This window comes from Macaca nemestrina, chromosome 2 (assembly GCF_043159975.1).
Source record: "Macaca nemestrina isolate mMacNem1 chromosome 2, mMacNem.hap1, whole genome shotgun sequence".
Lineage (NCBI taxonomy): Eukaryota > Metazoa > Chordata > Mammalia > Primates > Cercopithecidae > Macaca > Macaca nemestrina.
The window spans coordinates 37,729,533-37,746,147 of NC_092126.1; the positions used below are offsets into that span (position 1 = coordinate 37,729,533).

Sequence of the window (16,615 nt, forward strand, 5' to 3'; positions counted from 1 at the left end):
TTATCAAGACTTTTATTTTTTGCCAAGTTGGCTGACCTTCTAGCCATTTTGATTAGTATTTCTCTGATTATAAATGAGTGTGTATTTTTTATATGTTTATTGACCAATTTATTTTGTCTTCTGGGAATTGTCTGTTTATAACCCTTGCCATTTTCTATATTTAAAAATTGATTTCTAGATGACAATTAATTATATGTGACATCCTGCCCTCCAGCCCTCCACTTATTTTTAACTCTGTGGATACTTGTTTTGTCATATTGAGGTTTTAAATTTTTGAACTCAAATCTGACCATCTTTTTCTTTCTGGTTTGGAGATTGGTGTCTTGAGCTTTTGACTACATTTTATGTATGTCCTTCCCACTCTAAGGCATGAAAACACTCTATATTATACTTTCTTTCTTTTTTCTTTTCTTTTTTTTTTTTTTTTCAACTTCTGCCTCCCGGGTTCAAGCAATTCTCCCACCTCAGCCTCCTGAGTAGCTGGGCTACAAGTACGCACCACCATGCCTGGCTAATTTTTGTATTTTTAGTAGAGGCGGGGTTTTGCCATGCTGGCCAGACCAGTCTCAAACCCGTGGACTCAAGTGATCCCCCTGTCTCGGCCTCCCAAAGTGCTGGAATTATGTGCATGAGCCACCAAGATTGGCCTTGGTGCTTTCTTTTAATTCTCTGTATGGTGTTTATGTTTAATTCTTTCTTCCATCTGGAACTTTATTTTGCATAGGATGTGATATCAGTATTCTTTTTTATCTTATTAAAAATAACATCCCAAGAACTCCACCTGAATTGTCCACATTTTGGTGAGATGTTTCTTTTGTTATATGCTAACTGTTTGTGTATGTTTGTCTTTATTCTTTCTCATTGGTGGTTCTGTCTGTTCTGGCACCAGTTCTAAACTGTTCTAAAGATGGTAGCTTTCTGATATGTCTCAATGACTGGTGAACTAAGTCTCTGTTTATGATTCCTTCTCAAAAATGGCTATCCCATTCTTAAACATTTTTTTTCTTCAAGATGAATCTTACAACCAGCTTAACAAATTTCATTAAACAATCCTGTTTAATCAGGGGTGGAATTGCATTGGATATATAGATTACTTTGGGGATGATTCTGTTCTTTATGGTATTCTTTATTCCGTCCAGGCATGAGGTATTCAAGTCTTCTTTCACGTTCTTCAGTAAAGTTTTGTAGTCATCTTCATAGAGGTCTTGTGAGATTTAATCCTAGGTATTTTATGGTTTTGTGGCTATCGTGAATAAATACTTTTTTATTATATTTTCAAACAGGTTATGATTATTAATAGATTACACTGTAATGATGGGAGTAGTGAGCTTTCCTCCACTGGGCATCTTCTGTTAGTGGGCATCTAACAGAGGCTGGCCAACAGGGAGGGACTGTAGAGGGCGTTCGTTACCAGAGACACACTGACCACCAAGGTTTCATTGCATGCCATGAATTACTGTGTCTATGAAATGTCAGAATCAGGACTTTCTCTTGGGGGACCTATAACACCCTGGAAAGTATACTTACCTTTTTCAATTTCTTTTTTGTTCTCTTGACCTTGAATTGTTGTCTCAGGAACCAGGGCCTTTTCTGGATACCTGGAGAGAGGCAGCACGTGTCTCTTTTACAGCTGCATAAGCCAGTGCCTGGAAGAGTCTTCTGTGTATTCCCAAGGAAAATGGAATGAGTAATCCATGAATATTTAACCCATAGTCACTTCCCAGCTGTTATCTTGATGCCAGTCTGAGCTGCAGTCTCTAGAAAAAGATGGAAAGTTATAACAACTAGAAAAATATTCTGTCATCTAGGAAGGGGGCCCTTAATCATTTTTGATGGACTGTGGAGATGCAGGACTCCTCCACGGGCATCCCTGTCTCTCAGGAATGGTGGGGAGATAGGACTTCTGACCATAGAGTAGCCCAGAGGTTCCATCCTACCTGCATGAAGCAGGGACTCCCCAAGTATGGTCCAGATGGTTGTCTTCTTGTAAAAGAAGCACTTTAGAAGTCCCTTACCCTTCCCTCATCAGTGCCTAGTATCCAAAAGTTCAGTAAGGTATGTGTTGTATGGAACTAGCCAGGTTCTGCACTCCTGAGAGTAGCTTGCGAGGAGCTGAGATCCTTCACCTGCAAGGCTTTCATCGTATGTGACCTCCATGCCCAATGGACTTTGGCCAGATCTCTAGATGCATAGCAAATTCCTATCCAGATCTGAGTCTCCACACTTGCATCTGCATGGAGAGAATTACTGAGCTCCGGGCTGCATCAAGATATGCTAAATCAAACCAGTAGTTTTGGGTGGTTCAGGGCCTGAGTGCATCAATTAGAAATAATGTCCAGAACAAGGAACTCTGTACAAGTTCTGTCCAGTAAGACCTATTCCTCTGTTGTGCCAAAAACTGAAGTGTGTCTCAATGTCTTTTCACTTCAAGAAGACTCTCACCGGCTTGCTTGGACTGTTGCCTCCAGTGACAGCAAATGCCTTGGAGCCTGTCCTGGCAGTACGTGGCCTAGTGTAGTGATCTTTCAGCAGGAAGTGCTCTGGGGATTCTTTCTCTGAGACTGACTAGGTCAGAGGTGCTGTGAGCAGGGCTTGGCACAAGGACCCTACCTGAAGGCCTGGGAGAACCTATACAGGAGGTCTGCTTGGGGGTCTCAGGGGCCCTAGGCAGGGAGATGTTTTTCCTGCTTCACAGGGCCTTCAGGTCAAGTGTTCTGCACTAAGTCTTTTTTTTTTTAATTGTACAGGTGTGCACTTGCTCCCTGTTTCCCTTCCAGAAAGTGAAGAGATGGAAAGGGACTCCTGGGTAACTATACCAGGCAGTCCCTTATGCATATAAAGTACACTAAGGATCACGGAATGCTTTAACCTCTGTTATGCCTTTTGATTCTCCCATAAAGAGGGCAGTGTTCCCTCCAAGTTCCCATAGCACAATGCCTGGCCGTCTCCAGGCTCAGGGGGCGAGATCTCCGCTAGCTTTGTCAGTCAGTGGTTTGTGTAGCTGTTGCACAGGTGCCAGTCTCCTTTGCAGACCTTCAGCTTCTCAGGGTAGACATCAGTGAACTTTTCATAACCCCACATACACAGCACAGCACACAGGAGGGTCTCAGTAAACACAGATGGATTGATCTGTCAAGGATCAGTGAATGATTAGGCTGAGAGAAGATAAGTGACTGCTTAAGGTCACACTTTGGCAAGGCTAAGACTCAGCCCCGGTTTTTTTCTTTGAGTCCAGTGCATCTTTCCTCACTGTAGAAAGCTTTTGAAGCTGCATTTCAGGGGTACGAAAGGGATCTTGAAGGCCGTGTTTTTATGACATGACCTATAGTTCTTGATTTGGAGCATTTCCAGGGGATTTTCAGGGGTAGGAGCATATTGTAGCTTTCCTCTCTTTGGCCTCACCTTGGGCCACAGCTAGAAGATTCAACCTTCTATCCCTCTCCCACATGGACAGTAACCTGAGACTGGTCACAGATACCTCCCTACTGAGGTGCACTGCCTCCCAGGATCCAGGGTCCTCAGCCATCCTCTAAGGGCTTCTGCAGCCCCAAGGAAACTTAGACTCTCAGACTTGAGCTCAGGCTAGGTAGAGGGGCTGTCTCTTTTCCCAGAATGTATAACCTACTTTCTTTCTCCCAGACAATTGGCTCCATTGAAGCAGGAGAAACAAGAAGTACTTTCTACAAACATTGGTTTTGGTGAAATGTGTAACACTAGGCTCTTTGATGCTTCTGAAATCCCTCTCAGCAGGGTCCCTCCTTGTTTTGACTAATCATTTCTTCTTATTACTAACTGTTATGATTAGGAGAATTGCCTGAGTACAGGCCCAGTGTTTCCAAGACCCTAATGAGCAACACGTGCAGACTCGCTTAGCATAGTCCTGGAATCATGGTTGTTCTGTTGCCTCAGGGAAGCTGCTGAGATGCCTCAGGGACAGGAGCTTCTTCCTGCCTCCATGAAATCTTCCCCCAGCCCCCAGAAAATGCTTTGCATCACAGCTGTGCTGTACACCATTAGGTGCCTCTACCCCAGGTGGAAGAGTTGTTAAGGATGAGATTTGGAACCTGCCAGCCCTGCACTCAAGTCTTGGTTCCACCAGTGCATGAGTTGGGCAAGTTTCTTTATGCTCTGAGCTAGAGTTTTCTCATAAATAAACAGTAGACAGTAGTTCTTACTTCAAAGAGTGTTGGAAAGATAAGATTACATTAAGTAATCCACAAGATACCTAAGACAGTACTTTGCATACAGTATTTATCAATAAAAGAAAATTCAAATTTCCATGTTGACCTCTACTCCTCTTTCAGATGCATGTAGTATCCAAAAGTTCAATTTATCTTTCTTGGTTCCAAAGACAATTCAAGGTCAGGTAGAAATCTGCTCCAGGGAAAGGACCCAAAACTGGTTATTTAGGCAGTGATATGAACAAGTTTCATCAAGTCAGAGCCAGGTCCACAGGAAGGCAATGGGACAGGGAGCCCTTTTGGTCACTTAGAAGGCAAGCACCATGCCCAGCACCAGTGCTGGGCATGCACACCTGTGTGACAAATATGCCTCCGCTAGTGACTGTGTGACCAGAGACAAGACATTCTGCCACTCTGGGCCTTTGTTTTCTTATTTTTAAGATGGGGATAATAATGCCTCATAGAGTTTTCGAGAGAAAATAGTGATATAGTATCTGTAAAAAGACTATCTGTGCTATTTAGAGATGTTACAAAGTATTCAGAATCTGCCTCTTCTCATCTCCTCTGCTGATGTCACTCTGGCCCAAGCCACCATCACCTCTCCCCTAGATGACTGCTGTGGCCTCCTGATTGCTCTGCCTTCTTCCACCTTTATCCTCTTCTAGCCTGTCCTCCCCAAGGCAGCATAAGTCTAAGCATGCCATTTCTTGCTCAGAGCCCTCTTTACAGTAAAACCTCAGTTACAGTAAAATTCCTGGCAGGCTGAAACCAGGACTTATGAGTCTGCCTCCCCCACTACCTTTCTAATCTTTGTTATGACCCCTCTCCTTCTTGATTATTATATGTCCACCATGCTGCTTCCTTGATCTTCCTCAAAGAAGGAACCAAGTATATTCCCACCTCACGGCCTTTGCACATGCCAGTACTTTGGGCTGGGGAACACTCCCTCTAGATATTTGCATTGCTTCTGTCTCATCACACTCAGGTCTCTGTCCAGATGGCCTCTGCTCTGAGAGAGCTCCCCACACCACGCTGGCATGCTGTCTCCCCTCCTCCTTCTCTATGTATCACCAAAGCCCTGTTACTGCTGATACTATTCATTTATCTACTTATTGAAATGTTACCTGACTCCTTCACTAGACAATATACTCCATGAGGGCAGTGCCTGCGACATTGTCTTCACATTCATCATTACCATATAACAATGAGTTAAAAATTACAGCTGCCAATAGAGAAGCCATCCTAAGTGACAGGCACTGTTCTAACCCTTCACTTACACTGCTCATTTGGTAGTCCATTACAACACTTCTACAGGTTGCTGTGATCATCATGCAGATTTTACCAGTGAGTACGCTGAGGTTTAGACAGGTTATGCCAAAATCCAGAATTCAACTCAGTTCTGTCTGTGTCTGAAGATCTGTGACTTCCCATCCTTAGTAATTTGCTGCTGGGGTTCATTTAAAACTGATTTCAAAGGTAGTATAAAATTTTCTCTGATAAGGTTGTGCTCACATGGCTGTTAGAAAAAGTAAACCAACATGATTTTCCTGAACTTTAATGCCCTCTCCTCCTTGACCCAGAGAGATATCCTGTACTTTGAGGAGAGGAGCCTCAAAGGATGCCTGAGCTTGCGGTGGGACGGGCATCAACCAACCTTCTAGCCAGCCCCTGCTGCCTTGGACCCTCAGCACAATTCTCTCTCTTGGAGGGACACCTCAGAATTTCAGACACCACTTATTCCATATGGAGCAAAACAATGTCCCATATGTCTGATATTCATTGTCAGCAGACTGCAGACAATTCTTGGTCTATTTTTTTCTAAAGATCCTGAGCCCGTCCAAGCTTCTGGTATTGAGAGGGGGATGTCTTTGGCATCCTTTAAATGACTTACTAGTCTGTCCATTTTGGGGCCACTACTTTCCACAGATCCCTGGTAACTTATTCCTGGTTTCCCATATTGCCTCAATAACCTCCTTCCCATGGTAAAACAGGGCAACCCTTGTACCACTGGCCTCTGTTATCGGGGTCTTATTATGATGCCTGACATAGAATCTTTAGAAGCACCCCCACTGTTGGCGAGAGAACTCAGTGAAAGGGACCGGGAACACACAGGCTTATGTCACTCTCCAAGGTCCTGAACCAACATGCAGCACCACATCACAGCCCTTTCCTCTAGGACGCTGGTCATTCTTGTTTGATGTGCTCCTGTTGAGGGAATGATGGAAAAGGAATTACTATCATACTTAGGATGGGCAAGAGAAGGAGAGTAAGAGCTGAACTTAGGCTAGAGAGCATCATAGCCACAAATGGCACTTAGAAAGAATAAAGGTTTGGTGTTGTTTCCTTTTGTTTTGGCATTGTTTTCAAATAACCATTTATCAAGAAGAAAAGACCACTGCATATGAAGTTGAATTCATGTTTATTTGATAATGGTACTACATCGCTGACAGTTGAAACTTTCCCTCTTTTGGCTTATGTTATCCTCCAACCTATCCTGCTTTTAGCCCTGTGTGCCATACTTTGGGCTAGGTATAATAACCAGCCTGAGTTGGTTCCCTGCATATTTTGCTCCCATAGAAGACCTCTTCAAACTTCTACAGCCCCCATTTCCCTGTCTGCTTCTGTTTCTTGAATTCTACTTCCCCATAAAATCTCAAAGATCCTTTTACCTTCTCCAGGAAGCCTTCCAGTCACTCAGACATGGTTCATTTAAGTAGCTGTGTCACAATAACCAACAGAGAAAGAAACACTCTGGTAGAATCCTTATTTTGAAAAGTGAATTCTGGACCATGCTACCTTCCCAGCCACTCACACCACACTCCCACCATCCATATGCTTGATATCATTTTCTGGTCACCCTCTCTACCACCTCTTCACCTTCATTTCATATTGAAGAGTGCTAAAGTCGATATTGAAGTACATATTCAATATTGAAGTTCATATTGAAGTACTTTTTCCAAACTACAATCTTGAATCTTCTCAGCCATGGAGAACATTACATTTGTTGCTCTCCTGATAATACCTAGGAGTCTTGAGTATCAAGTGTCCTTCCTGGCTCATTCCCGGACCCCACTGCAATTCTTTCACCTAAAGGGAGAATGAAAAGAGGGCACAGTTTGCTGTGGGAGTAAAGGAAAAGTTTATTTTCCCATAGGTCAGGGGAGGACAATGAATACCAGATACCAAGTTAAAGTCAGGCTACCGCTAGGGAGGCCAGGAAGCAGAGACACAGGTGTGGACAGAAGCCACAAGCCCAGTACCTAATAAGAACTGGACCTATTCTAGAAACACAGCCCCATGCTCAAGGTTAAGGTTCTACCCCTTGGTAGAAGTGCTTGCTGGGGCTATGTGGCCTGGAAGGTGCAGATTGTGGCAGGCAGACTCCAAGGTGTTTCTTTGGACAGGTGCCAGAGATCATCTCTGAATCTATTGATTTGCACTGGTCATGTCTTTTCCCAAACATCTGTAACCCTTTGCATCTGTATCACTTTGATCCTTTACTGTGTGTGTTCACAGTTTCCAGTACTCCTTAGGTATGGACTCCTACGTCAGGTTTCCCCAACATAGATTCCACGACCTCATGGCTTTCACAGTCTTTAGCATAATTCTGAATGAGGGGTCTCTGCTCAAGAAAGGGTGGCTGAATTAGGTCAGTCTTAATTACATGAGCAGGTGAAGGTTCCAGATAATCCAATAATGACAATACAAATACTACTACTACTAATAGCCTGAGATGTTACTCAGTTTCTCTGTGGACCAGCTACAGCTAAACTCTTTAGGCATGTCATCTCATTAAATTCTCTGACTTACCATTTTTCAGATAAGGAGACTGAGACTTAGAAGTTCACTTTCTCAAGGTCAACCAACTAGAGAATATATTTTAACTTGGTCACCGTGAACACTTAGGAGGTTCATCAGTTGGTTTCAGGGGACTAAGAACCCACTCGGAGTCTGAAAACTCATGTGTTCCAACACATGTTCACTTTTCTGGGGGAAAAGCTTTGTTTTATCAGATTCTCTAAGTGGTCATGCACAGAGTAGGGAGGGCCCCACCTCTGGCCTGATGCAGAGGAGCATGATCCCAGCCTGAAGGTGGGGTTTTCCAGGGGAGCGTTTCTCTCAGGTTATAGTTCCAACCTTGTGGACAACCACTATGGTTGCAACCTTCACCAGCACCCAATGGGGATGGATCCCAGGACACAGACCCTGGCTTCAGCAGTGCACAATGAGCTATACCCTGCCTGCTTGGCACCTTATACCAGCCTGAAATTTACTACTAAATTCCTGATAAAAGAATTGGCTTTGGGGGCCTACCTGTCTTCAGCAGATTTTCCCTTTGATTACTCAGGAGTGCTCTTATTTCCAGTTTAATGCCTTCAAATAAAATCACCCACTCCCTCCCACACACCCTGTCTCACCATTCTTTAAGAAATTATCTGGCCCAAATCACATTAAGAAGCAGGAGATTCTATCTTAATATGACAACACTTGGGCTGGCCCTGTGGGTCTAGAAGGATCCTGTTTAACCCTTTCTGATCCCAGTGACAACCATCCTCCATGCAGTCTGAGCCAACCTCTCAGGCACATCCTGGAGGACATTGGAGACCCATCTTCATAACTCATGACCCACCACACTCCCTCCTCACCCAAACAGAAAATCACAGCTCAACACTTCTCCCACCCTTTAAAAGGACTGAATTTCCTTAGCCCTTTAAACAGAATGCATTCATCAGAAGTAACCCTGGTAACAGATCAGAGAGGCTTCAAAAAGCCTGTCTGTATGTAATTAAGAAAAATGAGGAAGAGCAGGGAGCTCAGACGGGGAGACCACGGTGCTGAGCCCTGCCACTGCATTCATCGAGGGCTTTTGCTGAAGGAGATGGCAGATTTTCTTTCGCTGTTCTGGCTTCCCTCTCTGCTTCCCCTTGTAATGTTTTTGTTTAGTGGTCTCAATTGGCCTCCTTCCTAGAGATGTTGCTGGGGACCCAGATTCTGGATGAATACTCCCTGCAAGAGTAGGGCTCCAAGCCAAGGAGGCAGTGCCTGGATGGGTAGGGAAGTGGCTTAGCACCTTCCTCCAGGGAGATTTATGCAGGGGCCAAATCTACCCTGGTCAGACTTTCATTTAGGCATGAGGGAGACTGAGCAGTCTACCTGCAGGAATATGCCCATCTCATCAGGATGCTACAGCACAGACATCTGGGGCCATCATCATTTTAACCACCCAGACATGAGACCCTGGTTTGCCAGCCCTGGAGCGGGCCTCATGGGAATAAGAGACAGAGCCCAGCATCGTTAGGAGGCCATCTGAGCCCTGGTGCTTTTTCTTCATAACACTTATTCTTATTTAAAATAATTTCATTTATTTCTCTGTTTCCTTCTAGTCTATTAGTTTTCTCTCACTGGAATATAAGCTCCATAAGAGAAGAAGCTTGCCCATCTTGGTTTTTCTGCCTCTCAAGTGCTGAAAAGAATGCCAGGAGTATTTGTTAAGGGAGTAAATGAGTGAATGAGTAAATAATGAATGGTCATTTTTTTGTGGCCCAGATTCTGGTCACCTCCAGAAATATGCACTGGCACTTGCTTTGTGGGAGGAACAAGACGCACCCCTGCCCTCAAGGAGGCAGGGGAATGATACACTGCAGGGCATGTCTGGCTCTCCTAACCCTCTGAGCCCATTCTCCAGGGAAGGCCCTTAATGTCTGTTTCTGCTCCTTGGAAGGAAAGGATTCAGATTTATGTACTCCTGTACTCAACAACCATGACCCTCACAAGCCCCTATTCATGCCCCACAGATGCATTTGTTCTGAAAAGCACACATGAATGGGAAGGGGGCAGTGGCTGCTTTATATAAAGACTTTTCCTAATCAACATGAAAAATCCCTTCCCTTGGAAAGGGAGTTGGGGGTTGGGGGGAAACTCACTGCATTTCCTCCTGTTCCTCCTGAGCAGCTGGGAGCAAATGAACAGACATGGAGCAGCATCGACCAGGGTGGGTCTTCCTAGCTCTCAGGGAGGCCACTAGATCAGAGACTGGGCAAAATTCTCCATCCAGCTCTTCATTTGCCACCTTTGCCTCACCAAAGCCTCTGCCTCTTAGAGTAACAAGCAGTGGGTCACAACTGATTACTGCTGCTGCTTCAAGGCCTCTCCAAAGCCCCTCCATCCACCTACAGCAGGGCATCCTGTCTTATGCTGGAGAGGGGCATATGTGGGGAACCTTTTTCTATGCACACTGAGCAAAGGTAGAAAACCAGGTTGGAGGGCAAAGTGCTGTCTGGGGATAGGAATCACAGAAACAGACCAGACAGCAGCCCCTGCCTACCAGGAGGCTACAGTGTGGTGAGGATGACAAAGAGAAGGAGACTATCACAATGCAGTGATGGAGCCTCACTTAGGCACCTGGAAATGAGCTATGGAAGCCCAGATGGGGAGAGCATGACTGCTGGACCTCAGGGAAGGGTCCTAGTGGAATGGGTGCTAGACCTTGAAGAGTAGGCAGGAGTTCATCAAGTTGATACAGAGGGAAAAGAACTTGAGACAGAGGGAAGAACATTGTGTTGAGGCTCAGAGGTAAGAAGAGAGTTTAGTGTGCACAGGAAATTTCGGGAACATTTCTACTAGCCAGAATACGAGGGGTGAAGGTCAACTGCCAGGGATGAGATCAAGAACAGCAAGATCCCACGGGGACTTGAATGGCATGGAAAGGAGGGCAAGCATTTTGGATAATCAGGAAGCAGGGGGGGAATTGTGCGGAACGCTATGACTCCATGTGCAATTTAGAACTCACACTCTGGCAGAAGAGACTGTATCAGAGAGATGCAGAAGCAATGTTGGAGAATGAATTAGGAGGCTTTTGCAGTAGGGTAGGAAAAATGATAAGGCCAAGAATTCTGAGGCCATGGGGATAGAGAGGAAGGGACATATCTAAGGAAAAGTAGTGGAAGATGGACAGATTGTGCTAATAGTCCCTATGTTAGGGGATGCAGAACATGTGGCTCCCAGAGCCTGACTGGTGACTACAGAGGTTTTAAGGAAGGTAAGGATTGAATTGTGTTCCATGGATTTGTCACATAGAAAGCCAAAGGAAAAGCAGTCATAGCAGAGAAGTGGGGAAGTAACCAGGCTTCAGTTGGCTGAGCAGGGAGAGAAGAAAGACAGTAAGTGTAGGATCTTGTTTGGAAAAGCTTGGCTCAGCCAAGAGTAAAGAAGAGAGGGTGTGCAGTTTAGAGAGATGCCAGGTGATGATGTTTTGGTTTGAAAATGGCAAAGACTTGTATGAGTTTACATTGAGAAGCTGGAGTCAGTGGGGAGAGTGTAGCCAAAGCTCAAAGGAAAGAGGAGATAATTGAACGAGGAAAGTCTCAATGGGTGAGAGGGATGGATGGTCACTCTCTTGGTCAGTGCCTGCTTCTCCCTTCACCCAAGGCTGCCTTCTGAGTGATAGCCTAGGATGTCCCAAGGATGCATTGAGATAAAAAGATTCACCCCACACCTAGTATAAAGCAAGCACTCAGTGAATGTCTTTATTTTGAGATGAGAAACAGGGGCCCGTGGGTGAGTGTAGGCTCTCTGCTATAAAAGTGAGACTAACAAGAGTGGCGTTGACTGCTGAGAGCTTATGGTCTGTGTCCCTTCAGTCAGAAGCAAACAGACATATCTAAGACAGGCAGTGACCAATGTGGATGGTAATGAATTGTGCACTATGGGGCAAGGTTGGCCCAGCCCCGTAAGAGCCTACGTGGGACAGTACTGACTACCTTCCCAGCACTAGCTATGTGATTATTTGGAAAGAGATAGATGTTTATTCCTGGGCAGATGGGTGGGGAATTCTTGAATGCTGTTTGCAAGACTTCAGTAAAAATGCTTCATGAATTCTGCCCTGTCACAAGCGTGCATGAACGCTGTGCTTTAGTTCAGGCCTAATGGGCTTTATATGGTACAGTACTGATTTTCTTTCATGTTTTAATAGAACCTGATTTAATATTTGCTTTCTGCTGTAGCTGCTTGCTGTTGACTGATTCAACACAGAATCCTTCCCTGGTGCCCCCCGACCTTGTTGTTATTCCCTCATTTTGTGTGTTGGCATTTGATTCCTGTCTCCAGCATGAACCACTTTACACATGTCTTCGTTCAGCTGGTGACAGTCACGTGCATGAATTCTGAATGCATTACTATCCGAAGCGGCTGCTCCAGCAGACCTGCCATTCGAAAGTGGGGCTTCCGGGCAGGATTCATTTTTATCGGTTAGACACTGAGGAGATGCAAGGCTCAGACTTGGGAACCTGAGGCTATGATCTGTTCTGGTTTTGGGCAACAGATTCTCCAACTTAATCTCAAAAATGCCCAGCATTGTGACCATTAATTCAGCAATATTTTGGTCTTCTATGAAGCACCAGGATTTCCACAGTTTTGCAACAGGGCATTTCAATTTTCGCCAGATTGTGTAAAGTGGCCATAAACAGAGCTTTCCAGAGGAAGGAGGCTGCCCTCTGTGAGTCCCAGCGACCCTATCTGGTTTGTAAGAGAAGGTCTGTTCAGAGCAGGGCTATAGTTGAGAACGTGAGCTTTGGAATCAGGCAGGTATGGTCTTTCACACCGGCTTCAGTTCTTACAGACCTATGCAATCTACAGCCAGCCTCCTTTCTAAGTTTTACTTCCCCTTTCTATTAAACTGAGATAATTAGTGTATCTTCCTGGTAGGGGTCTTGTGGGGGAATAAATGAGGTAATGTATATAAAGCAGCAAGCAGAACGTCTAAACACACTCATGTTTTCTTATGTCATGGGGCCCAAAGTGACTACATGGACCTCTCCCACCCAATTCTGCTTCTTGTCTCATGTGTCAAAGTTGGTGCAATGTAAATATGCATTTATTCAGGTGCTCTGGAAGCCTGTCCTACAGAGATGCATCCCTGCTACCACGCACACACCACATAGATCCTAAATTGTGTGAGATTTTGTGCAGAATTTCAGAATATGTTAGGGCTTTTGGAGGGGCCACTCATATCCCTCTACCGTTGAGTTCTGCACCAATTAAGATTAGACAAAGAATCCGGTAAATGTTCAATATATATACATTTTATTAATCCTAAACCTGGTTGGAGGATGCGGCTTGATCCTGAGAACAAAAGGCCTTAAACCCAGGTCCTGGAACCTTCTTTCCCTTGGCACATGTGATTGAAAGAAGAAAAGCCTCAGTGAAGATGATTGAAATGGGAGCTAGGGACACGGTGTCATCTCTGTTCACCTATTATTTTTTCAAAATGAATAGGAGCATAGACATTTGGGGTTGAGGAAGGAGTGGGAGGCGAGCGCACAGATGAGGATGGGAATGCACCAGAGGCAGACAAGAGAGATGCTGGACAAGGAAGCTTATGTCTGGCCTCACTGGACCCTTCTTTGTCTCCCTGCAGGTGTCCCATCAGGTCCCCGCAATGTTATCTCCATCGTCAATGAGACATCCATCATTCTGGAGTGGCACCCTCCAAGGGAGACAGGTGGGCGGGATGATGTGACCTACAACATCATCTGCAAAAAGTGCCGGGCAGACCGCCGGAGCTGCTCCCGCTGTGACGACAATGTGGAGTTTGTGCCCAGGCAGCTGGGCCTGACTGAGTGTCGTGTCTCCATCAGCAGCCTGTGGGCTCACACCCCCTACACCTTTGACATCCAGGCCATCAATGGAGTCTCCAGCAAGAGTCCCTTTCCCCCACAGCATGTCTCTGTCAACATCACCACAAACCAAGCCGGTAAGTCTGGAGGCTTCTGTGCTCCTGTGTGGATGTGTGGCTGGCTCTTTGTCTCTAGGCAGGGACACAGCTGCAGACACACCCATCCTGCCAGTGTGCTGTCAGGCCTCTGTCCAGGAGTGAACGTGTCAGGTGATGGGCATTTGTGATCACATGGAGAAGGCAGGTGTAGTGTTGCGCTTCTGAGAATGAGCTGCAGACTAGGGGATTTTCTTGTGCCCAGCACAAAAGCAAAGAGGTGTATCCAAGCCGGAATAGGACCTAGTGCTCTTCATCCAGCCTGAGCTCAACAAATCCTGTTGGAAAGATGGATGAAGAGATGGACAGACAGGTGTGTGAGTGGACAAACAGAGGATTGTGTAAATGGATGGACAGATGGACAGAGGGGTGGGTAGGTGGACGGATGGACAGACAGATGGTGAGTGAGTGGAGGCACTGAAAGGCTTTGAGAACAGGACCACCAATGATGCTTTATGGAAACCCAATGACAGAAATTTTCCAGAAATCATATGATAAAATCAATATTGCCTTCATTTTCCAATTAAACCTATGTAGTTCAAAAGTGTATTCTCCTTTATAGCTTGCTCTGATTAATGATATGCTGCTATTGAGACCTCAGATAGATGGCAATAGATTGCTTCCAATAACGAGCACATCCTCTGGCACAGCTCAGAACACATTTTCTTTTTCTTTATTTCTGAATCTTGCACTCTTCTGATCTTTTCTCTTCATTACTTTTCACAGCTCTTGCAAGAATCTGTTTATTTTTTTATCAATTTAACCAGTCCATTCATGCACTTATTTATTCATTCATCATTAAGAGATAGTCATTTAGCATGTACTGTGTGCCACGCTGTGGATTAGACACAGTGAAGGATGCAGTGATACTTGGACACTATTGTTCCTCTCATGAAACTCATTAACTGACGAATTTAGAGGATATAGATACAAAGCACAAAGCTGCAAGGTAAAATGCTGTACGCATGCAGTAAATACCAAGGGAGTTAGAGAAAAATGAGCAATCTCCCTCCCGGGGTTACTGTGCAAGGCTGCAGAGGGGAAGTGAACATCACGTGTACAGGCAATGAGGGTCATAGGCAGTGGACCGTGATGTTATTTGGAATTATAGATTTTTTTCTCAATTAACAAATTCTAAAAGGACAGCTTGTTAGTAGAATAGCAGGAGCCAAGCATCTATCTCGGCTCTCTCTTCCTCTGTGTATCTGCGCCTCCCTGACCTTCTCTTTTCTACTCTGTCCTTTCCTACTCACCTCCCCACCCTCAGACTCATTCTGCTTCTTTTAAAACCAGGCATCTTAGGCATCTTTGATGGCAGATGAATCTTGAGTTTAAGCTGTCAGAACTGAGAAGAAAAAAGGTGTCGTAGGAGAGCGTGTCTGTCCAGATGGCTGCGTTGTTGCTCTGTGCGTGTGTGTGTGTGTGTGTGTGTGTGTGTGTGTGTGTGTTCATGTGGTGTGTTTGTATGTATGTGTATGGTCACGTGTTTACATGCATACGCATGTAGTGAGAAAATAAGAGTGGAAGTGTAGAAGCCTCCAGCTGGTGACCACAGTGTTGGTGCCGTGAGACAAAGGTTGTGACATTTTGTCTTACCCAAAGAAAGGAGAATGGTAATTTCTGCATTATGTTAAGCATGTAACATGGGCAGCCTTTGTTAGCAGTATTTCCCTTGAAGAGTTTAGGCAGAAAACTGGCTGAAATATTTTAGTGTCCCAGCTTCTGGGAATGACAATCTTGCCAGGCTGTCATGTTACACTGGGCTTGGCTGTCTTTTCTCTCTCTCTAAGCATGTGCGAACAAACCTGCCACTTATATCGGTTTGCTTTTATTTCTGCCCTCCCTTCTCTTACCCTGCTATTCCCGAACCTGCCCATCTGCTTGTCTTGCCATCTGCACCTTCCTAGACTGCAGTGGAGCTGGGGGACCAAGGCTCTTGCAAGGGGCCCTGCATTACCAACATGTAAAATATTCATTTTTATCCTCACCCTTTTGCTCCTCCATGAGCACACTTCTCGTGTGCTTTGTTCTCCCTCTGGCAGGCCCTTTAATCTTAATTATCCCTGATTTTGTAGTCCTAGCCTCCATTATCACCTTCCAATCTATGATTCCTGTTTGGTCACTCTGGAATTCTGGTGTCAGAGAGTTTACACTCACTGAGAGAAGGATCCAATTGCTTCTTGGGAGCACATGGTTATTGCAAAACAAATATCAAGTTGACCAGTAGTTCCTAATCTATGGGCTGTGGACTGAGGAACAGGCTGCCATTGCACTGATTTGATGAATCTATGTGTAAATACAAATTATTTTCAACCAACAGATAGTATTTTTTTAAAGATGAGAACCATCAAATAAACATTCAAACCTGAACTTCTGTGAGAACAGTTTAGAACCATGAATAGAAGCTATGTATTTTACCAGAGGTGGAAGAGAGACTAAAAAGTAGGCATCATAAAAACTCTAATGACTCAGATCCATGACAGGCTGAGGTGGGTGGACCCATGTGTTACCAATAGGTCCTGACATGTCTAACCTTCCCAGAATACCCCTGAGCTGGTTCACTCTGGGTCAGATCTAGCTCGGTCTTCCTCCCCTGGCTTCATTGTATGGTATGACCCCTCTTTGTACCTGTGGCCACCTGTCCTACTGTTTGGGTCATTAGTAG

At 45.0% G+C, this 16,615-nt stretch overlaps 1 protein-coding gene and 1 long non-coding RNA gene across 8 annotated transcripts in view; one reads left to right on the plus strand and one right to left on the minus strand.

Annotated features, from left to right (window-relative positions):
- Positions 1–16,615, plus strand: part of LOC105469899 (EPH receptor B1) — a 448,737-nt gene that overhangs the window by 315,034 nt on the left and 117,088 nt on the right. For all 7 annotated transcript variants that reach the window (XM_011721495.3, XM_071090949.1, XM_071090948.1 and 4 more), the window contains one exon: positions 13,597–13,932. In XM_011721495.3, the coding sequence (XP_011719797.1) occupies positions 13,597–13,932 (336 nt within the window). The remainder of the gene's footprint in view (positions 1–13,596; positions 13,933–16,615) is intronic.
- LOC105469898 (uncharacterized) lies at positions 1,149–6,135 on the minus strand. The gene is made up of 3 exons (XR_980118.3): positions 6,073–6,135; positions 1,528–1,757; positions 1,149–1,243 (listed from the first exon to the last, which is right to left on the minus strand). It is a non-coding gene; the product is annotated as an uncharacterized lncRNA (long non-coding RNA).